Raw genomic sequence first — 25604 nt, 5'->3', positions numbered from 1 at the left:
GCCCCTTTGGCGAGGTTAATCCGCAAAGTCAAAGCAGTTGGCTGCAGGCTGTACCGGGAGGGGGGGCGCCCTGGTTCAACGCCCCTCTTAAGAGACGCTGAGCGCAAGCACAAAGAGGGGAGGAATTGTCTGGCAACTATGGAACACCCTGCAAAACTTACTTTTGCCTTTGCCATAAATTGGCCTAGGGGCCCATGTTGTTCGCTTATTTCTGAATTTTATCTACCACCTTGCCGCCATCCCCATAAGTTGTCACCTTTTAGCCGGGGACCTGGATGAGGCCACCCCAGCCATGAGGTGGAGTGGAGAAGCTGTCTCTCCCTTGGCTTAGCAGTGATTTTGAAGGGTCCGCTCAGTGTCTGGGTTGCGAGATGACGTCACCAGTTGTGACCACTGTGATAGACAGCTGTCAGCCAAAATTCAGAACACGCAGGGTTTGTTTGTTTGTTTTCCCTTTCCCTTTTTTTAGTGCTGATAGCTCTCTAGGGAAGAGGTAGAATATTCAGACCCTGTTCTGCTTGCCTGTCTCAGAACTGAAGCACTCAAGACCCACCTGTTCTGATTTTACTTTTGGCACACATTTACCACCTCACATTTCCATAGAGTTGGGAGGGACCCTGAGTACAATCTAGTCCAACCCCTGCCATCCAGTTGTCCCGTGCGGGGGTCGAACCTCCAACCTTGGCATTATTGGCCCCACGCTCTAACCAGCTGAGCTATTTGTCTCTTATGAAATGCTGATCATTGAAAGGTTCAAAACTAAAATTGGTCTTCCTGCAGTAAACTGGCAGGAAACTAGATTGTAAGCTCCTTTCGGGAGAGACCTGGCATTTTTGCTGGTGCTGCTGGACACAAAGCAGCACGTAAAACGATGGCACTTCACAAACTATTAATTGCAGAGAAAATGAATTTTTTTGGATTCCCAGGTCCTTGGAGCTGGCGGCTGGTCTTTTCCGCTTTACGTTACCCCATAAAGCGCCGTGTGCATTGTTGATGCCCTCTAAATGAATGATAGGGAGGCAGGAGGAAAAATGCATTTAGCGGCAGCCGTGGCAAGCGGTTGCTGTAGCCGTGAAAAGGCTCGCAGGACCTTCAGGCTGGCTGCCATTTATTCTGACCTTATTACCCGCAGCACCCAGAATAAATAAACAGACCTTTTTGCCATTCCTTGACTGATGGTATTGGTACCATCCCCTCCTTCCTTGCCACTTTTCTGCTTCTCCGTAACAAAGGCTTGGTCTCCTGTTGTTGTTGTTGCTGATGTCGTCGTTTTCCCCTTTCCCCAATCTCTGACCCTCCTCCTCTCCTTCCCGGCGCCTCTGTTAACACTTCTGCACTGTCTCGTACTAAGCTGTACTGCACTTGACTCAACCCTTCTTTACATGTCCTGTCTTTTATCTCCCAAGCTCACTATCTGGATAAGGTAGTGAAAGGTACGGTGGTCTTCCTTTCCTCTTTTTTCTCCCTCGTTTGTCTCTGTGTTTGAAACCCAGGTAGACAACCCTCCCCATTTGTTTGCACGCACCCGAGTCAATAAATTAGATGGCATCTTTTCTCCATGTTCACAAGCGCTCTCACCTAATGTATGAAAAGCCTGGCTTTTCAGGCATTTAGGCTGAACGGAGGGGGAATGTTATTGTTGTTTTTTGCAACTTCCATCATGTCATATCCATGTTTCCTCTATCCTACCCATTCCATCTCTCCTTCCCACCTAGCCAAGTTATTTGGGGGTTGGGGGTGGGAATAGCAGCAATTACTGCATCAGCATGCGGTTAATAATAATAATAATAATTGTATGGCCCAAGAGGTGAAGACACAGGTGAGTGTGTTTGATGTACGAAGTCTCTTGGTTTTCAGTTTGAAACTAGTAATCTTGACTGTAGCAAAATTCAGCGGGGCCAAATCTGTTAGGTTTCTGTTTGTGCCACTGTGCAGTGCTTGGAGTCACAAGACTCTGTTTACATTCCAGAGATTCCAGACTGTTGGAAGTCTCACCGGAGACAGGAGACGGATGTTGATGTTACTGGTTTCCTGGTACCAGTTGCCTCTCTGCTTTCACAGAGAGAGGATGTATATTCTTTTCTGCCTGCGTAGTTAGAAATAAAACCCTTAGCAATGTAGCTCATATTTCTCGTCCTTCTGCTGCTTGTATACTCTGTGTAATGAGGGAACGTGCCTGGAGCCTCATCAAAGGCTCAGGTTGTCAATCACTGTCGGAGGACTTGACCGGAGGAGTAGCTCGGCCGAACGCAAGTTCCGACAAAATCTCCAAGTGAAGTTGACCCGTTGATGCATTTATGATACGTGCTATAGGTCAGGGCTAGAGAACAGTTGGCCCTGCAGATGTTTGCTGGGCTCCAGTCCTTCAAGTCCCGCAGGGCCCTAGTCTCTTGTGACAGAGCATTCCACCAGATTGGGGCCACAGCCAAAAAAGCCCTGGCTCTGGTTGAGGCCAGCCTAACCTTGGCCTGGGATCTCCAAGATGTTTTTGTTTGAAGACCGTAAGGTCCTCCGTGGGACATACCAGGAGAGGCGGTCCCGTAGGTACGAGGGTCCAAGGCCATATAGGGCTTTAACGGTTAAAACCAGCACCTTAAACCTGACCCTATACTCCACCGGGAACCAGTGCAGTTGGTAAAGCACCGGGTGAATGTGATCCCACGGCGAGGACCCCATGAGGAGTCTCACCATGGCATTCTGCACCCGCTGGAGTTTCTGGGTCAGCACTAATGAACTAGCCTCTGTTGCTGAAAAAGCCCCCAAACATGGAAGCTTTCCCACTGCTTGTGCACACATGAGCACACAAACACACACACACAGACCCCAACACAAAACCCACCCGAATCCCCACTTGAGAGAAACGTTGGCTTACAACCAAGCTGGCGTCTGTCCCCACAAACAAAAAGTAGAGAGCTGCTTTTCAAATAAATCCATCAAAATTAAGCGAGAATGAGATTCAGGCCTCCGTGCTTTTAAGCGAGGTTTTGTTTTCAGCCTTCGAAACCACACACTTTCTAAAATGTCTCACCCCCACCCCCCAAAAAAAGCCATAAAAAGACTGTTCCAAAGTCAGTCTTCCTCTTTCAAGACTCTCCTGGGTTGGGAGCCGCACTTTATTAATTTAATTTATGGAATTATAGCTGCAGCAGGAGAGAGAGAAACATATATGCTGGAGAGTATTGCCTGCCATTTCGAAACGTGTTGCTAATTATGCATATTATGCGCAGAGGCCACAGGCAGCAATGCTTTCTTGTTATGGCTGTCATGATGGCAGTCGATTTGATTGACTTGGTCAAGCGCATCCTTTTGAAACTGCAGTGGTACTGCTGCGCATAGTTGTGAGGCCAGTGTGTAGGGAGGGTGCTGTTAAGAAGGCCCCCTGCCCCACTAAAAGCATTTGATGGTAAGTTATTGGCTACAGAGCAAAACCAGGTCGCTTCCCCTTTATATCAATGCGTAGGCCTGCAACCCTGTGCAATCGAACTTGGGAATATATCCCATTCAATTCAGAGGGACTTCTTTCTGAGCAAACGTGCTTTGGATTGTGCTGCTGGTTGATTAATCTGTCCCTCTAGAGACTACCTTACACTGTGTTTAAAACCAAAATCGCATTTGGATAGAAACTGTTTCTCAAGCAGCTAGTCTTAGTCCTAATAACCCTGTACCTTCTTCCAGAAGGCAGAAGCTGAAAGAGATTGTTTCTAGGGTGCGCACTATCCTGCACTATCTCTGCAGCTTTCTTGTGACACTTGGAAGCATAGATTTGGTCCAAGGTGGGAAGAGTGTGTGTGTGTGTGTGTGTGTGTGTGTATCCATCTTAAGAATATATTACAAACTGTGATGAATTGCGGCAAGAGCTTGCCTGGTCCAACATCCTGTTTTCCAAAGTGACTAGCAAGATGTCTGTGGGTAGCCTACAAGCAGGGGACAAGGATGACCTCATATCCTGGCTCTTGTTCCCCACCAAGTGGTATTCGGGGGACATACTGTTGTAAACAAAAATTGCCCTTTTGCCTAATAGGGTATCCAAGAGCCCGTATAGAGTCCTTACGTAGGTTCCCTATTGGTAGGAGAAAATAACAGAGGCCAACCAGAGAATATTGAGAAGCAAAGCAGCTAGTAAGCCTGATCTTTATTGATCTGTTGCAACAGGGTGCTCCCCTCACCCGCAGGAGAGAGGAGGGACCCAGAACAATGGCGTACAAGGCCTTATATGGACTTTTGAAATTGCCACCCTGTAGATCAAGACCACCCCTCAGATACATCACATCTACATCACAGAAAAGGCGGTCTAAAACAGAAATTTGAATGTTGTTTTTCTCCTGTTGTTGTTTATCTCCTGTCTGGCAGGTTACTTGATTGGATTGCCTGGGGAGCCTGGCCAGTCTTTTTGTAATGATAAATATTTAGTTCCTGGGCCAGGTCGCAGGCTCACGCCCTATTCAAACACAGACATACCCTTAAGACAGGATTTGTGAAGGAAAAGACAATGGGGAGGCTTTTCCATTTTCCTTTGACCTTGCAGAGAAAACATTTGGTCAGTTTGGGACAGTTTGGGAATCAAAAATGGTTCCAGGTCGGTCTTCCTGTGCTGATCTATGTACGTGCTTGGTTGGTACACTTATGAACATTTACCATATCTAAGACCTCAAAATTCCTATCATAATACTTCCTGTGATCCTGGAACATCCTGGTGACTAGTAGCCATTTACCACCTAACCCTCCATGAGCTTCTCCAACTCGGCCTCCTTAACCCCAGCAGAACATGCCCAACTCATATCTCCTGCCCAACTCACATGCTTTTCCCTCTTTGCCAGGCCTTTCCGTTCTCCGTCACGCGACGGTGGACCTCCAGATCAAATTTTTGACCCTCCCCCTCTTGGCAGCCTCTCTTGGAGATCCAAGAAGCAGAGAGGGTCAAACCGTGCTTGCAAACAGGGGAGGCGGCAAGAGTGGCGAAACAAACGCTAATCCCCGGGAACAGCAAAAGCTGCTTTGGCAAGCCAATTAGCCCTTCAGGGACAGAGAAACTTTGCAACAAAGGCTACTGCTCCTTGCCAAATTGGCCGCTTCGGAATGGCTGTCCATCTCTGTGGTGGCTAGGTTGTTTTCCCTTAATTGAATGAATGAAATGCCCCTGAATTTCTTTATGTTGCTTCCACACACACACAGCCTTTTAAGTATCCTTTGTTAGCTCAAGGGACAAGGGTCCGCTTTTGTCTATGTTTACCCACTTAAAGGGGTGGCAATTCTTGCGTGCCTCGCTCCCCATTCCTGCCTCTCATCTCCATGCGGGGGGGCTGGGGGGCACAGCAAATTAAAAGATAACAGAGGAACAAGGGTGGGTAGAGAAAGAGGATTTAAAGGCATACCTCATCTCCTTCAGATTCAGAGATGTGAAGAAGTGAACATCTCCATTCTTCCTTGTTCGTTGCCCTCCTTTCATCTCCCCCCCCCTTTTTTAAGAAAGTCATCTATAAAATACTTGCTTTATCTTCTTTGAATTAACCTTGCAAGCCAGGAACTGAAGGGGATAGATTGTACTTTGTTAGGCAGGGCTGGTTAACTTATTATTATTATTATTATTATTATTATTATTATTATTATTAATAATAATTTTATTTATTTATTGAATTTATATACCACTCCTATACCCAGTGGTCTTAGGGCGGTTCACAGAACAAAATCAAAATATAAAACCACAAAATAAATAATCAAAATAAAGAAACAACCCAATACCCCCCCCCAAAAAAACCACCACAATTTAAAAGGGCATAGGATGTCAATCAAATCAACCAAAGGCCTGGTTAAAAAGGAATGTTTTTGCCTAAAGGTGTACAGTCAAACCTCGGTTGTCGAACGTAATCTGTTCTGGAAGCCCTTTCAGCTTCCAAAATGTTCAACAACCGAGGCACAGCTTCTGATTGGTTGCAGGAGCTTCCTGCACTAAAGCGGCTTCTGAAAAATGTTCAAAAACTAGAGCATTTACTCCTGGGTTTTCAGCATTCGGGAGCCAAAATGTTTCAAAACGGAGGCGTTTGGGAGCCGAGGTTTGACTATATAATGAAGGCGCCAGGCGAACTTCCCTGGGGAGAGCATTCCACGGACGGGGAGCCACTGCAGAGAAGGCCCCATTCCTGTGTTGCCACCCTCCTCACCTCTCGAGGAGGAGGCACACGAAGAAGGGCCCCAGAAGATGATCTCAGGGTCCAGGTTCTTGTTGTTGTTGTTGTTGGAGGACACAAAGGTTACCTTCACACTTTGTCACGCCAATGAACTTGGTCTAAAGCAACCTTCTCTCTCTCTCTCTCTCTCTCTCTCTCTCTCTCTCTCTCTCTCTCTCACACACACACACACACACACACACACACATATACCTCCTGTCCCTGCTGACATGCAGATCAGCTGAGGGGGAGAGTTATCTCTACCTGCTCATCAGATGATTCATATGATGACTGGTGGGGACACACACCCCCACCCGCACTGTGTCTGCTTTACATTAATTTTCTCCATGCTTCTACCACTGAAATCGGAGGAGGGCAGGGGCAGAATAAATGCCTTTGGGAGCTAGATCAGGCCCCAGTCCGGGGGTTAGCCAGCCCTCCCATAAAGTTTGCAGCAGGTTAAAGCGAGCGTGCTTGCCGTAAACCTTCGCGTTTACGACGCACTGCGGAGTGATCGGCACTTGCTGTAGCTTCCAGCTTCCATAACTCTTATTGCTCACATGAGCAGAATGCATGGCTTGAAGGGAACACGCCATTTAGGCATTCCTAATCATTAGCACGTTTGGGGTTGGAATTGCCAAATCAGCCGTTCTGAGCTGAGCTGGGAGAGACTCTGTTGGATTTGGTCTGCTCTAATCCAAACCAGCAAAACAATCTGGGCGTTATCTACACCAGAAACTTGAATTGGTTTAATAGCTGTCCCCTCACCCCCCCAGAGAACTAACTGTGGGAATTGCAGTCATTTGAGGGAGAGAGTAGGCAGAAGTCTTGACCATCAGATTGTCAGCACGCTCAGAAAACTACAGTCCCTGGGGTTCTTTGGGGCAAAGCCCTTGGCTGACGAAATTCCAAACTCAGTCGCAGCGGCCGGGAGCCAGTTTGCATTTCCATCCACACAGCCAGACGAGGTTTCTGCAAATCTTTATACTCGACCCGGTCTCACGGTGGAATGATTGGTGATAAACACATGCAGCGTGTACATAGCACTTCATACACATCATCTCAGTAAGGGATTCATCACTCTCTTCTGTCAGCAAACATTAAGGAAAAGGGGTTTGAAACTAGATACGATTGCAGGCGGAAAAAGGAGTCGGTGAAGAAACTTTTTGCGCAACTGCTTTGCTGCACGTTGAGCTTGGAAAAAACCACAGATTCAGCTACATCTTCTCAAGACATTGTTGTTTAGTCATTTAGTCGTGTCCGACAACAAAAGTTTTTTCTTGGTATGAGCTTTCGTGTGAATGCGCACTTTTTCAGATACCAATTGTGCATGCACACAAAAGCTCATACCAAGAACAAACTCAGTTGGTCTCTAAGGTGCTACTTGATGGCAGAAAGTGAGGTTAAAGAACCTTTTAATGAGGGTGAAAGAGGAGAGCGCAAAATATGGTCTGAAGCTCAACATCAAAAAAACGAAGATTATGGCCACTGGGCCCATCACCTCCTGGCAAATAGAAGGGGAAGAAATGGAGGCGGTGAGAGATTTTACTTTCTTGGGCTCCATGATCACTGCAGATGGTGACAGCAGCCACGGAATTAAAAGAGACCTGCTTCTTGGGAGAAAAGCAATGAAAACCTAGACAGCATCTTAAAAAGCAGAGACATCACCTTGCCGACAAAGGTCATAGAATCATAGAATGATTCTTCAGTGCTGCTAATGCAACAGTTCGACTTCAAAGAGCCAGTGTGGTGTAGTGGTTAAGACCGGTGGACTTGTAATCTGGTGAACTGGGTTTGCTTCCCCACTCCTCCACATGCAGCTGCTGGGTGACCTTGGGCCAGTCACACTTCTCTGAAGTCTCTCAGCCTCACTCACCTCACAGAGTGTTTGTTGTGGGGGAGGAAGGGAAAGGAGATTGTGAACCGCTTTGAGACTCCTTTGGGTAGTGAGAAAGCGGGATATCAAATCCAAACTACTACTCCTCTTCTTCTTCTCCCCCATTTAAAGACTAGCAGGGGTGAAGGGTCTAAATAAGAAAAAACCATGCTGTGTAGAGAACCACGTAATCCAGATTTGTGGACAGGGGTGCAACAAAGTTCTCAGGGATTTTGAAATGATGATTCCAGTTGCATCCATCTATGCCCATCTGGAAGTATTTCCTTCCCCACCAAAATCTGAAGGGCACAGCAGAGCATCCCCATTTCCTTTTTTGCTGGGTGGGCAAGGAAGGAAAACAATTTTAATCCCTCCTCCCACCCAAACTCCTTCAGCCTCCAACTCTAATCTCTAAATCAACCCTCTAGAACAGTGTTTCCCAACCGGTGTTCCGCGGCACACTAGTGTGCCGTGAGACACCGGCTGGTGTGCCGTGGGAGGGAGGCGGGCGAGTCGGGCGGCGAGAGGCGGCGGCGGCGAGGATCCGCGTCGAGCCGGGGGCGGCTCCGCGGTGGTGGTGCCGAGCGGCGGGGCAACACGCGCAAAAGGGAGGAGCGCGAGACAGCGGAGGAGGAGGAGGCCGGCATGTCCGGGCAGCAGCAGCAACAGCAGCAGCAGCAACTCCCGGCGACGGCTCCTCCTCCGCCCGCTATCGCCGCCACCACCACAACAGCCGCCGCCGCCTCAGCTGCCGCCGTCCCTCAGTCCCTCGCTCTGCTGCCTCCTCCCACCCCGGCAAGGGGAAGGGAAAAAACGTTCACTTTTGTGCGTCCCTCCCGGCGTGACGCTGCGTGCTGACGTCACGGGGCGGGGCTTTAATGGTGGTGTGCCGCGAGATTTTTTTCCGGTAAACAGGTGTGCCGTTGCCCAAAAACGTTTGGGAAACACTGCTCTAGAAGGAGCCTTCTGAGGGAAATAGGAGGGTTATGACTGGGACTAATTAAAGAGCTCTAATTGCCCAGATCATTAGCAGCAGATTATTCCGGCTACCAGTCTCTAAAAACTGCAAGGTAATCACTCGCTAATCTGAGTAAATGGGCTTGGCAGAAAGAGGGAAAATGTCATTGTATATATGGAGCAACTGGTTTTGTTTGCTTCCACCCTCCCAGACGCAGCTTCGCTCATTATTTGTGCCAGAATGTCAGGCAAGTGCTATGCATGGGAAAACAATAATGACACTTGGTTTGGTACTTCTGGTGCCTCAGTCTCCCGTCATGCTTGTTCACCTCCTCCTCTGCTGTATGCCATGGAAAATAATGACATGCATCCGCTTCCAGGTGTAAATGAACTATGGTTAGTCAAGGGCGACCTGTGGTTAGTTTAAACTATGGCTTCGGGAAACGAGCTGAGGTGAAACCGTGTTTTGTGATCCTGCTGTGTTCCAGCAAACCATAGCTAAAACTAACACAGACCCTGGTTCCAACACAATGACAAACTGTGTTTAATTTAAACCTGGAAGCAGATGCTACCAGTTTTCTCCTCCACTGCCTGCTAAAGGGCCCTCGTATTTACAGGACTGCCTCTCCTGGTCTGCCCCGCAGAGGACCTTAAGGTCATGAATAACCATAGTTAAGAGGTCCCGGGCCCTAAGGAAGTCAGACTATCCTCCACCAGGGCCAGGGCCTTCTCAGTGATGGCTCCGACCTGGTGGAATGCTCTGTCCCATGAGACTAGGGCCCTTCAGGATTTAACCTTCTGTTGGGCCTGTAAGACAGAGCTATTCCGCCTGGCTTTTAATTTGAATTCAGCCTGATCTTTTATTTCCCTTCTCTTCCCTCCCCCTCCCCTTTTATGAAGATCACCCGCTCTGAGACCCCACAGCTAATTCTCCCCTGGCCTCCTCACTGGCCCAAGTAGGACTAATTCAGCCAGCTAGCCCTTATTAGACAGATTTCCCCTAAATTGATTTCTGAATTTGAATTTTATTGTTAGTCATGTTTTTATACTGTATTTTATGCTGCTTTTACAATTAAGTGTTTTAAATTTGTTGTTAGCCACCCTGAGCTTGGTTTTTGAACCGGGAAGGGCGGTGTATAAATAAAAAATTATTTATTATTATTATTATTATTATTATTATTATTATTATTATTATTAAAGGAGGTGAAGGGAGAAAATATGCTCAATCGCAAGCCTTAAACAAGCTCATTTTCAAAAATTAATAGTGGCCTGGCTTAACAGTCTTGTAGCCCTCCTGCACCATGGATTTTGTGTTCTCCGCTTGTCCGTTATCCCTCAAACTACCATGATAAACAGGTGGTGCTCATCTGTGCTAACAGCTGAGCCCTCAAGCTTGCTCGGTTTTGGCACCAAGCTTGTAAAAACTTCCATTTGGGTCTCCTTGCCCAAAGTCCATTCATATGTTGACATTCTAGTCTACAAGAGATTCCCCTTGAATTCTAAAGTGTCATTGTGTTGCTGCAGGAAGTAGGGGACTTACAAATGAAGGATGGGGAAGCTGTTGTTGGACTGCAACTCCCATCAGCCCCAGCCAGCCCCAGTCCAACAACATATTGGAGGGCCACAGGTGTTGGGAATCTGTGTACGTGCAGCTACTCACACAGAGTCAGTTAAGGTTTGGCAGACAGCCAGAAGGTCATGTGAAGGAGTAAGCCTGCCTGGTGATAACAGAGACATGGAAACAGCTCCCTGATTGGTCACGCTCTCTCAAAGGAGTGATAATTAATGGCCTACTAACTGGAATGTGTTAGTTCAGAGTTCAGTAGTTCTGTGTGTCAGTGTAGGAGTTGTGAGTCGTGTCAGAGAGAGCTAGCTAAAGATCCGTGTTCTGTTCTTGTATATAGTCCACTGTATATAATAAACACCTAACTACAAGTTCCTGGTTCCTGCTTCGTCTATCCTGTCTGCAGCCAAGTCGCCAATTGCTTCTGTGGTTTCTGTGTGTACTCTGCTAGTTCTGGCTAAGGTCCTGCAACTAGTCAGAAAGTTGCGAAACACCAATAGGTTTTCCCCATCCATAATAAGAATACTTCTACTGCAGTTAGTCTGGCTATGCTGGCCAACCATAACTATTTCAGAGAGCAGAAACAGTTATCCTGAACTAACACCCATCCACACTCTCACGAGGTGCTTAGGACAAATATTGAGTTTTCCAATGAACTAAAATTGAGAGAACTGGAGACTCGCCTGTGATAGCATACCCTCCAACGTTTCTCCGATGAAAATAGGGATGTCCTGTGGAATAATAATAATAATAATAATAAAAGCAGGATATTCCGGGATCAAATCAGAAACTGGGATGCCTTCTGTAAATCCAGGGCTGTCCCTGGAAAATAGGGACACTTGGAGGGTCTGAGATAATATGAATATATACACTCAGGGAATGAAGGAGGGACACAGCACCGGCACACCATGCTTCTAGGCAAAATATAAGTTACAAGAATCTCAGGAAGATCTGGTTATACGTTTAAGTGGAAACAGGATAATGACTGAAGACTGCAGACAAAGGATAGATGTACTGAATTGTTATGTCGTATTTATAGTCACCACTCAGATTGAAATTTGCCAACGATAAATGCAAGAAGCTTAAGACTGAACAAATGAAAATGGATGTCTGCAATTATTTTGCTAAAAACAGGGGGCGGGGGACCCTGCCCGTTGGAAGTATAATTTACACTAGGCCCTAACTTAACTTTGTTTTGATTTGCTCTGACAAAAAGGTACTCAAAATTAGGACTCGAGCAACACACTGGAACAGATCAATGATTAATTCGATAAGACAAACTCTGTGTTTAATACCTTGTTGACATTCCCGGCAGTCGATAAATCCGTCACTGCCAGTTCTTTTCAAATACTTGGCGTTTTGTTTCCTCGGTTATTACTAGATTATTTAAAATATACCGTTATAACGGAGGTAACGAAATTGTTTACGAAGATGCTGAAGCAAAAAATGGATAATCCCAATCACTTTTTGGGGTAGGTTTTTTAAAAGAGAATGTGGAGTTTTTTTGTAAATAGTTGGCTAAGAAGAGAGATAATGTAAATGGATAAATTGGTGGGCATATGTATGGCATAAAGAAGCAAAGCGAATGAAAGTGTTTTCTGTTAATGAAAATGAATCTTCCGCATGTTTTTTTTTTTCTGGAATAAGAAAAATTGCAGTATAATTGATGCAGGACATAATCTTCCTTTTACGTTCACTATAGTAATTTGCAAATTATTCCATTTGGAGATGAGAAAAGAAGTTGTTGTTTTTAAGGGGGGGGAGGACATTCCCAGATATCTTCCATTGTGATTGCATGTCCAACCACCCACAAATCGGGTTCAGATGCTTGCATGCCCTCTTAAAAAAAAGAAATGTTGACTTAAATGGTGCAAACCTCCTTTTGTAGTGGAAGTGCCAGATTTACGTATAAGCTAAACAAGCTATAGCTTAGGGTCCCACTCTCTTGGGGGCCCCCAAAAAATTAAAGGAAAAAAACCCAGGATGTACATTTCCAAAATATAACATAAAAAACAAATAAAATAAAACGTACATGCAGCAACAGTGTTTGTGTTATGTAGGCTTCTACGATGTAAGTGATAGGCCCCGTCTGCTAGCCTGTTCCCTAAAATATCACTGGTTTGCTCCTTTCTATATATAGGGTAAGGGGACGCCGGTGGCGCTGTGGGTAAAACCTCAGCGCCTAAGACTTGCTGATCGCATGGTCGGCGGTTCGAATCCCCACGACGGGGTGCACTCCCATCGTTCGGTCCCAGCGCCTGCCAACCTAGCAGTTCGAAAGCACCCCCGGGTGCAAGTAGATAAATAGGGACCGCTTACCAGCGGGAAGGTAAACAGCGTTCCGTGTGCTGCACTGGCTCACCAGATGCAGCTTCGTCACGCTGGCCACGTGACCCGGAAGTGTCTCTGGACAGCGCTGGCTCCCGGCCTATAGAGTGAGATGAATGCACAACCCTAGAGTCTGGCAAGACTGGCCCGTACGGGCAGGGGTACCTTTACCTTTTTATATATAGGGTGCCTCCATTCTGCATGGACGGGTTGCAAGGCAACATGTGCAAATGGCTTGAGATACCTATTAGGTCCATAAATCACCATATAGCATATATTCAACACAAAAAACAGCGACAATTCGTTGTTGACAAAGGGCAGCTGGACATATAAAGGGCCCCATTACCTTCATTAGCTTAGGGCCTCATCAGACCCAAATCCAGCCCAGGGAAGACTGTTAACCATAGTCCTTGCAAGTCCCTGTTTGTCTAGACACAACAGATAGGTTGCGTATTCCTCTCACTCCCCGACCCTGTTTTAATTTCTCAATGGCTTCCTGGAACTGTAATTTCCCTTTCTGCCATTCCAGAGGGGTGTCCCGGCTTGTGCAACGGCAACGGCAGGTGCACGCTCGACATGAATGGGTGGCGCTGCGTCTGCCAGGTGGGCTGGAGAGGGGCCGGCTGTGACACGTCCATGGAGACAGCATGCGGCGACGGAAAGGACAACGATGGAGGTAAGGCACCCACCACTGTGGTTTGTCAGACTGCAGGTCTCCGTTGGCCTGCACCATCCTGAAAATCGGAGGGGGGGGTGGTATCCCTGAATGTCCCCAAATGGCAAAGGTCTGTAGCTCCCAGGCAGAGAGTTTGCCTCACATGCCCCAGCTGCCGGCTTCGATTGCTGGAATCGCCAAGTAGGACTGGGGTATCTCCTGTCTGAAACCATGGACAGCTGCCATTGGTCAGGGTAGAAATGCTAAGTTAGATGGACAAGTGGTCTGGTTCAATAAATTACAGTGGTACCTCGGGTTATATAGGCTTCAGGTTGCATACGCTTCAGGTTACAGATTCCGCTAACCCAGAAATATTACCTCAGGTTAAGAACTTTGCTTCAGGATGAGAACAGAAATTGTGCGGCGGCAGGAGGAGGCCCCATTAGCTAAAGTGGTGCTTCAGGTTAAGAACAGTTTCAGGTGAAGAACTGACCTCCGGAACGAATGAAGTTCTTAACCCGAGGTACCACTGTATTGCATTAAAGCAAACACTTCTGGAATTAAGCTCAATGTCCTGCAGAGGACGTGGACTGTTGGTCTGCCCAAGGCCTGGCTGAAGAGGAACACTTTTGTCTGTTGCCTAAAGGTGTACAGTGGTACCTCGGGTTACAGACGCTTCAGGTTACAGATGCTTCAGGTTACAGACTCCGCTAACCCAGAAATAGTACCTCGGGTTAAGAACTTTGCTTCAGGGCGAGAACAGAAATCGCGTCCCAGCAGCGCGGCGGCAGCAGGAGGCCCCATTAGCTAAAGTGGTGCCTCAGGTTAAGAACAGTTTCAGGTTAAGAACGGACCTCCGGAACAAATTACGTTCTTAACCCAAGGTACAATTGTATAATGAAGGCACCAGGCGAGCCTCCCTGGGGGAGAGTGTTCCACAAATAGGGAGCCACTGCAGAAAAGGCCCCGTTCTTACGCTGCCAACCTTTGGGCCTCTCATAGGGGGGGCACGCAAATGAAGGGCCTCGGAGGAGGAACACAGAGTCCTGGTTGGTTCATATGGGGAGAGGCGGTCCTTGGGGTATTGTGGTCCTGAGCCATTTAAGGCTTTATAGGCCATTTAAGGCTTTATAGGGACTCCGTGGTTAAACCACAGAGCCCAGGACTTGCCGATCAGAAGGTCGGCGGTTCAAATCCCCGCGACGGGGTGAGCTCCCATTGCTCAGTCCCTGCTCCTGCCAACCTAGCAGTTCGAAAGCACGTCAAAGTGCAAGTAGATAAATAGGTACCACCCCAGCGGGAAGGTAAACGGCGTTTCCATGCACTGCTCTACTTCGCCAGAAGTGGCTTAGTCATGCTGGCCACATGACCCGGAAGCTGTATGCCGCCTCCCTCAGCCAATCCTGAGAGCCAGTGTGGTGTAGTGGTTGAGAGCAGTGGACTTGTAATCTGGGGAACCGGGTTCGTGTCTTCGCTCCTCCACATGCAGCTGCTGGGTGACCTTGGGCCAGTCACACTTCTTTCAAGTCTCTCAGCCCCACTCACCTCACAGAGTGTTTGTTTTGGGGGAGGAAGGGAAAGGAGAATGTTAGCCGCTTTGAGACTCCTGAAGGGGAGTGAAAGGCGGGATATCAAATCCAAACTCTTCTTCCTGCCAACCTAGCAGTTCGAAAGCACGTCAAAGTGCAAGTAGATAAATAGGTACCACCCCAGCGGGAAGGTAAACGGCATTTCCATGCACTGCTCTACTTCGCCAGAAGCAGCTTAGTCATGCTGGCCACATGACCCGGAAGCTGTACGCCGGCTCCCTCGGCCAATAAAGCGAGATGAGCACCGCAACCCCAGAGTCAGCCACTACTGGACCTAATGGTTAGGGATCCCTTTACCTATACCTTTACCTAGGTCCAAACAGGCACTTTAAATTGGGCCCGGAGAGTAATTGGCAGCCAGTGCAACTGGGCCAGGCTCGGTGTAATGTGCTCAAACCGTCTTGCCCCAATGAGCACCAGATAGATACCCCGCCAAACACCTGCTTTTGCCCCAAATTTAAATTCTCATAAGGCTAAACCACCTTTCCTGCGGTGACATGCCTTTTTACTTTTCTTTCAATACTTTTATGTTGAGTAATGTCAGCCGAGTTTTTAAAATTGGCTATTAATAGCATAGGTTAGGATCTTGTTGCCAAGAAAGCTCTAGTAGGCTACTAACCTTGGATTAGAAGTTAGGAGACATCGCACTGCAAGGGAGACAGAGAAATTAATAATTAGGTTTTTTTAAAAAAAATTAATTTTCACATAAACAAATATACATAACATATAATACAGAAAACAATACAAATGAATAAAAACAATAAAGTAAGAAATGATAAAGAAACAAACATAAACAAACACAATATAATACAAATTAAAAGATGTAACTTCCAATATTTCTCATTATACTACCTAGATTGTCTGTATTCTTTGCACAGGTTCATATTATTTTATTTTGTATATAGATATATAATCCACTATTATATTTTAAATAATTATTGGTTATCAGTATCACCCTATTTCTGCAAGTATCTTATTGTTGGTACTGTACATTTTCAAGTATTCTTTAAATATTTTCCATTCCCTAAATACCTTTTGGTTTGACATTCCTCTAATTTTCCCAGTCAATTTTGCTAGTTACAGGGATTCTAGCATAAGAATTTACCGCTTTGTAATCGCTGGTAAAATTTCATTTTTCCAATTTCTTGCCACTCTTATTCTGGCTGCCGTAACTGCGTACATAAACAATGGTCTTATATTTTTTTGATTATGGAAACCCCATCAATGTCACCCATACGGCCGTGAGGGGCCATATGAGTTATGGGGAAGGGTCATAGGTCAGTGGAGGATCATCTGCTTGCTATTCAGAAGGTCCCAGTTTCAATCCCTGGCTGCTGCCAGTCAGTGTAGACTATAGTGAACTAGGGAAACCAATGTCCTGACTCTGCACATCAACTCTCTCCTGTTCCTTGAGAGCCAGTGTGGTATAGTGGTTAAGAGCGGTGGACTCGTAATCTGGTGAACTGGGCTCACGTCTCCGTTCACCCACTCCGCTGGGTGACCTTGGGCCAGTCACACTTCTCTGAAGTCTCTCAGCTCCTCTCACCTCACAGAGTGTTTGTTGTTGGGGAGGAAGGGAAAGGAGAATGTTAGTCGTTTTGAGACTCCTTCAGGTAGTGAGAAAGTGGGATATCAAATCCAAACTCCTCTTCTTCTTCCTAAGACAGCAGTAAAACACAAGCATTGTCTGTGTAAAACACAAGCAGTAAAACACAAGCATTGTCTGTGTTACCATATTACAAGAGCAATTCTATTTTCCAGGGGAGGGAGGTTGGAGGTAAACCCAAGGGAGATTATCTGTTGCAGAAGGACCCAAGGTTGTGGTTTTTCAAAACATATATTGAATGCTTAAGATAGTTTTGACATCTGGTGTGGTAAATGGCCCAGATTACTTCCTTTGGAAAAAGATTCAGAAATGAAGGTGCAGAAACTGCGCCCGTCTCTCGCTTCCCCGCGCCAGTGTATAAAAACATACATGCTATAAAACAAAGGACACTTTCTTCTCTCCCGCGAAACTAGATACCTCCGTCTTCATTTCTGTTTACAACAGGCTCAAAGCAGCGGTGCCATTCACCACACCAGATGTGTCAAATATGTGGATTTGTGCTGTAATCTCTGCTTCTGTGAGAGAGGACCAAAAATTGCCTTTGGGGGGATTGGAGAAGAAAAAAATGTGGTTTTCTGGACAGGCAATCTGGACCCAAAACAGAACGGAAGAATGGAAGCTGTGGTTGTTATTGTCAGAGAGTGTTGCTCAAAGCTGGAGTCGCTCCTGGTCAATATTGAGCAGATAGATAGATAGATAGATAGATAGATAGATAGATAGATAGATAGATAGCAGTTTTGGGATATCGGGATGGGGGAGAAATTCAATTAGTATTATTATTGCATTTTAATTGGAAACTACCAATAATAATATGTGAAGGAAAACACAGCTGTCCCCTTTGCCCTTCATGCACCTCTGGATTTTGCAGTGCAGTTTCCCGACCAACTAGTGTATACAACGATGCATATATTTGGAGAAAGTGTGCCTAACCAATGCATTTGTTGGTTTCTAATACAAGAGACACAGGTGGCGCTGTGGGTTAAACCACAGAGCCTAGGACTTGCCGGTCAGAAGGTCGGCGGTTCGAATCCCCGCGACGGGGTGAGCTCCCGCTGCTCGGTCCCTGCTCCTGCCAACCTAGCAGTTCCAAAGCACGTCAAAGTGCAAGTAGATAAATAGGTACCGCTCCAGCGGGAAGGTAAACGGCGTTTCCGTGCGCTGCTCTGGTTCATCAGAAGCGGTTTATGTGCGGAGCCCCCGGTCATTTCACGGACTATTGACCCGTATACCACTAATCCGCTGCCACCAACCAGGTCCTCCCTGGTAAAATCACTTCAGTCTCAGTCAGCTTTTCAATTCATAAAGAAGAGTGTATTTTATTTCAGCCTTAAAACAAAACTATTACAGCCTTCCAAACAGTGTTCCTCTTTACTTTCTTAGTCTTATGTTTCTCTCTCTATCTGTGCTACCACCCCACACTCACGGACCAACTGCCCTAACTGTCTCTCTATTACCAACTGCCTTTCCCAACCACCGAACCCACTCAAACCAACCAACTACCCACCCACAACTCCCAACGAACTCACCCCCAGAACTCCTCCCAGAACTCCTTTATAGACCCACTGATGCCACCCCCCGGGGTCCTTTCTGTGCAGCCTATTTAACTATTTCCCCTCCAGCACTCTCTCATATATGGTAACGTCACAGCAGTGGCGTAGCGTGGGTTGTCGGCACCCGGGGCAAGGCAAGTAATTTGCGCCCCCTAACCCGTGGATTTGCGCCCCCTAACCCTAACCCCCAGATGTTGCGCCCGGTGCGGCCGGGCCCCCCTGCACCCCCCACGCTACGCCACTGCGTCACAGCTTAGTCATGCTGGCCACATGACCCGGAAGCCGTACACCGGCTCCCTCGGCCAGTAAAGCGAGACGAGCGTCGCAACCCCAGAGTCGGCCACGACTGGACCTAATGGTCAGGGGTCCCTTTACCTTTAAGAACAGAAGGAGATCCTGCTGGGTCAGACCAATGGGTCATCTAGTCCAGCGTCCTATTCTCACAGCGGCCAATCAGATGCCTGTGGGAAATCTGCAAGCAACACCTGAGCATGAGAGCAATTCTCCCCCATCCTATGGCTTTCAACAGCTGGCATTCAGAAGCGTTTCCTGCCTCTGACTGTGGGGCCACAGCACAACCAACGTGGCTCATAGCCATCAGTGGCCCTTCTCCCAATGCCCCTTTGTCCCTGTTTCGGTTCCAACCGGGATCAGGTCCCCGTGTGCTTGCAATTTGTTCTCATCCGCTTCAGCGGGACAGCTGGAACGGATGACTGCATCCGTTGCTGGCTTCCGCCTTGGCTTCTCTGCCTCAGATTAAGACTGTAAAGGCCAAAATTAAACTGCCAGTGGCAGTAGGCATGTGTTTTGGGGAGGAAACCATCAGTGGAGCATCTGGGACCAAGCAAGGATGCTGCAAAGGCAGGCTTGCACCTAATATTTCTTCCTGTCCATGTGCAGCTGAGGTTTCTTCCCCTCCTGCCCGCTCCTCTTTCCTTGTTTTCTTTATTCTGCTAGCATGACAAAGGACCTTTCCTCCCCCCTGACATCTCTAGAGCTCTTAAAAACTCTCTGAAAGCGGATCCTCAGCTCCCCTTGACTTTTAATGGGTGTTGCAGGATTACGCTCCCTTTGGCTCAGGGAAATTTAGGAGCTGCATGTGTTGGGCAGATACAACCTGTGCAGAAACACACACACACAAAACCAGGAAGGCCTCAAAGAGAAAGAAGCATATAAATGGACCCTTGCTACTGTGTTCTTTCTTTTTTAAAAATAAAAATAAAAATGACGATCATAACAAAACAAACACTGTCAACATGACGTCTTTTGGCAAACAGCAAGGATTTAATAAATAATGTTGCTCTCTCTTTCCACAATCGCTTATCTGGTTATTCTGGGCGTCGGGGGACCAAAGCCACATTTATAAACCTGAGCTGGTACAGTTCAGCGGTTACGAGACTGAGCTATTGACTAGGTAAGGTCCCTGCCTGAGTCTTCCCACAGCCCCCACACCCTACCAATTTTGGGGCAGAAATACTTCCCAGAATTTACAGAGCCACAACAGAACATCAGGCATGGAAAGCTTCCCAATACAGGGTGCCTTCACACATCTACAGAAGGTCGTATCAGTATTATCCTCCACCAGGGCCAGGGCCTTCTCAGTGATGGCTCCGACATGGTGGAATGCTCTGTCCCATGAGACCAGGGCCCTGCAAGATTTAGCTTCCTTCCGCAGGGTCTGTAAGACAGAGCTATTCCACCTGGCTTTCCATTTGAACTTAGCCTGATCTTTTATTCCCCTTCCTTCCCTCCTTCTCCCCCTTTTTATGAAGATTACATGCTCTGGGATCCCACAGCTAATTCTCCCCTGGTCTCCTCGCTGGCCTAAATAGGACTAATTTAGCCAGCTAGCCCTGGTGATCATCTAGAATCATAGAATCATAGAGTTGGAAGAGAGCACAAGGGCCATCAAGTCCAACCCCCTGCCAAGCAGGAAACACCATCAGAGCACTCCTGACATATGGTTGTCAAGCCTCTGCTTAAAGACCTCCAAAGAAGGACACTCCACCACACTCCTTGGCAGCAAATTCCACTGTCAAACAGCTCTTACTGTCAGGAAGTTCTTCCTAATGTTTAGGTGGAATCTTCTTTCTTGTAGAATGTTTATTGGATGGATTTCCCCCCTAAATTGATTTTTGAATTCTGAATTTATTGTTATTCACGTTTTATACTGTATTTTATGCTGTTTTTTGTTGCATCAATTAGGTGTTTTAAATTTGTTGTTAGCCGCCCTGAGCCCGGTTTTCTGAATTGGGAATGGCGGGGTATAAATAAAAATTATTTATTATTATTAGGAACTCAGGTATATCAGCTAGGCACCAAATGACTTCTTAAACCAGGGTTGCAGTTGCCAAAATGGAATGTCTAGTTGCCATTTTGGCGGCTCTCAAGTCTTATTTCTCAAAGGATGGACTGACTGTGATTGATTCTCATTTAAAACATCTGGTTAGTTCAGATGACAACCTTGAGCTTTGAGAACTTAAAGAAGGAAAGTCACTTGATTAAGGGCTGGTACACATATACACTGGCCCATTCCGACCTCTTTTTCTTAATGGTGAACACAGACCATTCATAACCTAAGAATATTCTTCACAACTGGGAGCAGGGCAGTGGGGTTGGGGTATGTGAAGACAGGCGACATCAGTTAACTACAACGTTGTTCACTGCTCCTGCTCAGGCTGCGTAGATAAAGCATTTCAGTTCCTGAAATTCATTCCAGTTGTGCAGATAAAATATAACGGAGAGATGGGCTATTAGTGTGTGTGAAAACAGCCCAGATCCAAGTATCCTCATCTTCAGATAGTGGAGCTGTCAGGCGACATCCTGACGCCCAGGCACCTTCACATGCTCGCAAGTGGTCAAAACGCTGGCTAATGTCGAGCGCTGGGTCGTACAATTATTTCTCTCTTGGACATCTCAGGGGAGGGCGTTCCACAGGGCAGGCGCCACTACTGAGAAGGGAATCCTCCTCATGCTGGCTGAGTGAGTTGCATGGATACTGTGCATAAACAGCAAAATAAAATAAAAGTAGCAGACGAGCAAAGAGGGAGAATCGGAGCTTAGAGGATCAGGAAAGGCCTGAATAAAAAGATGTGTTTTCAGGAGGGGAGTCTCACAAACCGCAGAGGGAAGGGCGCACCCTTCTGCTTCACTGGGGTCCAGTCTTGCCCTGAGTGCAGTGCTACTTCGGGTTAAGAACTTAATTTGTTCCGGAGGTCCGTTCTTAACCTGAAACTGTTCTTAACCTGAAGCACCACTTTAGCTAATGGGGCCTCCCGCTGCCGCCACGCAATTTCTGTTCTCATCCTGAAGCAAAGTTCTTAACCTGAGGTACTATTTCTGGGTTAGCGGAGTCTGTAACCTGAAGCGTATGTAACCTGAAGTATACCTGAAGGAGCGTCTCCACCCCCATCGTTCTGCCTGGACGCTGAGGTCCAGCGCCGAGGGCCTTCTGGCGGTTCCCTCATTGCGAGAAGCAAAGCTACAGGGAACCAGGAAGAGGGCCTTCTTGGTAGTGGTGCCTGCCCTGTGGAACGCCCTCCCATCAGATGTCAAAGAGATATACAACTACCTGACATTCAGAAGACATCTTAAGGCAGCCCTGTTCAGGGAAGTTTTTAATGTGTGACATCTTAGTGTATTTTTGGTCTCTGTGGAAGCCGCCCAGAGTGGCTGGGGAAACCCAGCCAGATGGGAGGGGTACAAATAATAAATTATTATTATTATTATTATTATTATTATTATTATTATTATTAACCCGAGGTACTATTTCTGGGTTAGCAGAGTCTGTAACCTGAAGCGTCTGTAACCTGAAGCGTCTGTAACCCGAGGTACCACTGTATTCACTGTTTGTATATTGTTTTCTTGGACAAACAATTAACTTCACTGCTTGTCTCTGAGACTCTGTGCTGACCAGCAGCTGAACCAGCCCTGACACTATCGCTGCTCTTAATATCTCTCCCGCCACCTGCTTCTGCTTCCCCTATTGAGTGTGTATCTTTCCTTTTCTGCCCGACCCACAGATGGACTGATGGACTGTATGGATCCAGACTGCTGCCTTCAGCGCCTGTGCCATACCAACACCCTCTGCCTTGGCTCCCCGGACCCCCTGGATATCATACAGGAGACACAGCCCCCAGTGTCACAGCAGAACCTTTATTCGTTCTACGACCGGATCAAATTCCTGATTGGCAAGGACAGCACACACATCATTCCTGGGGAGAACCCTTTCAACGGAGGGTAAGTGCTTTCCTTTGCCCCACTCCCGACAAGGATCAAAAGTGTTCTTGTGCCACAAGAAAGAGCCCTGCTGGAAGAGAGCAAATGGCTGCTCTGTCCAGCGTTCCTGCTTTCCTGGCTGACCAGCCAAATGCTACAATGGGAAGCCCATAAGCAAGACCGGAGCGTCACAACACTCTGTCCTCGGGATCATAGAATCATAGAGTTGGAAGGGGCTCTGAGGATCATCCATTCCAACCCCCTGCAAGGCAGAAATTGAAATTGAATATTGAAATACTTTATTGCCGCTTGTACAACTTGTATGCCGTGAGATTACATGAGCACCCCCCACTCAGCTCTCTTAGTCTTAATTCCCCTTGTTTACGGATGCACACCCACCAAACCTGAAAGTCAGTTGCGCTGTTGCTATCTTTTCTTTCAGCAGCCTAACAGCCCCCAGATAGAAGCTGTTCTTTACCTTGTTAGTGCGACTAATCATGCTTCAATATCTTCTGCCTAAGGGCAGGAGATCAAGAAATTGCCGGCCAGGGTGTGAATCAATCCTGGGAATTTTCCTCACTCTCCTGAGGCAACGTTCTTCCGCTATTTCATCCAACGGATTCACGGGACAGCCCATAATATCTTGTGCTGTATTCACCACCCTCTGTAGGCACTTCCTATCAGATGATGTCAAACCAGCGTACCACACCGTGATGCAGTAGGAAAGGACACTTTCTATTGTGGACCGGTAGAAGGAGATAATCAAATGTTGATTGACATCATTCTTCCGCAATACTCTGAGGAGACGGAGTCTCTGTTGGGCTTTCTTATTCACCTGGGTTGTATTTATTTTCCAAGTAAGGTCTTCACTGAGATAAACTCCTAGGAATTTAAAGGAAGAGGCTCTCCACACAGCCCTCCCCGATGTACAGCGGGGCTAGTTCTCCTCTCTTCCTCCAAAGGTCCAACACCATCTCCTTTGTCTTGCTGATATTAAGGTGCAAGTTGTTTCCTAGGCACCATGTAGATATTTTTTGGACCTCCCCTCTATACGCTGATTCATCTCCAACTGTTAATAAACCCATTATGGTGGTGTCATCTGCAAACTTAATAATTGCAGTTGATGGGTCAGATGATACACGGTAATGTATCATCTGGAATATGGGGATTGAACCTGCAACCTTGGCATTATCAGCACCACGCTCTAACCAACTGAGCTATCCATTCTATGATGCGGCTGGTAGCCATTGGCATAGGAGTCAGGAACATGCAACCCTGGAATGAATCAGCAACTGCCAAACCATCCTTATCACTCTCCTCCGTGAATTTGCCCAGTCCTCCTTTAAAGCCATCCAAATTGGCGGCCATCACTGGCCTCATGTGGCAGGGAGTTCCATAGCTTAAACCTTGCACTGCATGGATAAGTAATTTTAGAATCTTTCCAGAGCCTTCCGGCCTTCCACTTCACTGGCTACCCAGGAGTCTGATGTTATGGGAGAAGGAGAAACTATTTTCTCTGTCCATGTTCTCTTTTACATGGAGTGTTCAAAAATGGTGCACACACACACAAAACACACACCAGTTTGCAGTCTGAAGTGGTGCAGCCAGTTGCCTCAGCAATCTACCACTTCCACTCTCTTGTGTGTGCAGGCAGGGCTGGTCCACAATAGTCAGCAAGGGGGTGTTGCTAAAGAAAACCCCAAGTTGCCTTCATCCTGTAAAGGTAAAGGGACCCCTGACCATTAGGTCCAGTCACGGATGACTCTAGGGTTGCGGCGCTCATCTCGCTTTATTGGCCAAGGGAGTCTGCATACAGCTTCCAGGTCATGTGGCCAGCATGACTAAGCCGCTTCTGGCGAACCAGAGCAGCGCACGGAAACGCCGTTTACCTTCCCGCCGGAGTGGTACCTATTTATCTACTTACACTTTGTCAGGGAACTGACATCGGAGGAAAGGGAAGTGGTAGGGCTCCCAGAGACTGGGAGAGAGTCAACAGCTAAAGCAGGGACCAGTAGGGGGAGCGCGGGGTCTCTGGAGGAGGATCTCAGTAATGCTGAGAGACACGCAGCAGCCCAGGCAGGAAGCAGAGGGGGAGAGAAAGGGGTGAGAGACACTTCGAGCGAAAATAGCGGGGAGGTGTCAGAAGCAACTGCAGGGAGACCTATGCTTCGCCGGAAGCTGTCACGTCGTGAGTCCAGGAGACGCGTTTCCGTTAAGGAACTTCTTTGCTGGAAGCGCTTCCGCAGACAGCCACTGTCGGACTCTACAAGTGACTAGAGCAGACATGTCTGAGGAACTCTGTCACACACAGAGGTTTGTGGGGTCGCACAAACTCTGAAGGGGCACTATTTTAAGCACAAGCAGCTAATCATCCCCTGACAGCAGTCCGACAGTCTCTGTACGCTGCCTGTGCAGGAGAAGGCATCATGAGCGACCCAGCAGGAGCCGGAGCCGCAGGGGGTGGAGCTGGTCCAAGCTTGGAAGACAGATACCGAGCATTGGAGGTCCAACTTGCGCTGCAGACGGCGAGGCTCGAGGAGAGGAGGGCTCAAGATGCAGACAAGAAGGGGAGAACCACTCAGTTCCCCAGAAAGGTACCAGGATTAGTGCAGAAGTTTGGGGGGGACCCCAAGGATTACCATGCCTTTAGGACTGAAATGCAATATGCCCTGAATGTGCAGTTTGATGAGTTCCCTGATGAGGAATCCCGAGTTGCTTTCGTAATTGGGCATCTTGAGAAGGGGGCGCGAGATTGGGTTCGACCCCTGATGGCAACGCACAACGATATCCTGAAGGACACTATGAAATTCTTTCGTGCAATGGATATCATGTTCTCCAGCGATATTGAGGAGGGGGGAGTGCGCAGACAGCTAATGGCTTGCAAGCAGGGAAGCAGATCTGTCCGTGAGTACTGGACTGAATTTACCATGCTGATTCACAGATTGGGGTGGGATTTATCGGCAGCACCCATTCAGATGCTATTTGAAGAAGGTCTTTCTTCAGCTGTGAAAGACGAGCTGGCCAGGAGCCCCAGGGCGGTGTCTATGGATCAGCTGACCAAATCTGCGCTGACCATTGGAGCGCGCCAGGAGGCAAG

At 47.4% G+C, this 25604-nt stretch overlaps 1 protein-coding gene across 10 annotated transcripts in view; it reads left to right on the top strand.

Annotated features, from left to right (window-relative positions):
• The window catches only part of TENM4 (teneurin transmembrane protein 4), a 668032-nt gene that overhangs the window by 538893 nt on the left and 103535 nt on the right, over positions 1–25604 (top strand). For 8 of the 10 annotated variants that reach the window (XM_082218946.1, XM_082218945.1, XM_082218951.1 and 5 more), the window contains 3 exons: positions 1407–1433; positions 13419–13565; positions 22312–22528. In XM_082218946.1, the coding sequence (XP_082075072.1) occupies positions 1407–1433; positions 13419–13565; positions 22312–22528 (391 nt within the window). The remainder of the gene's footprint in view (positions 1–1406; positions 1434–13418; positions 13566–22311; positions 22529–25604) is intronic. The other 2 variants (XM_082218950.1, XM_082218949.1) reach the window with 1 other exon arrangement.

The sequence above is a fragment of the Podarcis vaucheri genome, assembly GCF_965113315.1.
Source record: "Podarcis vaucheri genome assembly, chromosome: 4".
Classification (NCBI taxonomy): domain Eukaryota; kingdom Metazoa; phylum Chordata; class Lepidosauria; order Squamata; family Lacertidae; genus Podarcis; species Podarcis vaucheri.
The sequence above is the reverse complement of the archived record's forward strand: the minus strand, read 5'-3'. Positions and strand labels throughout refer to the sequence as shown.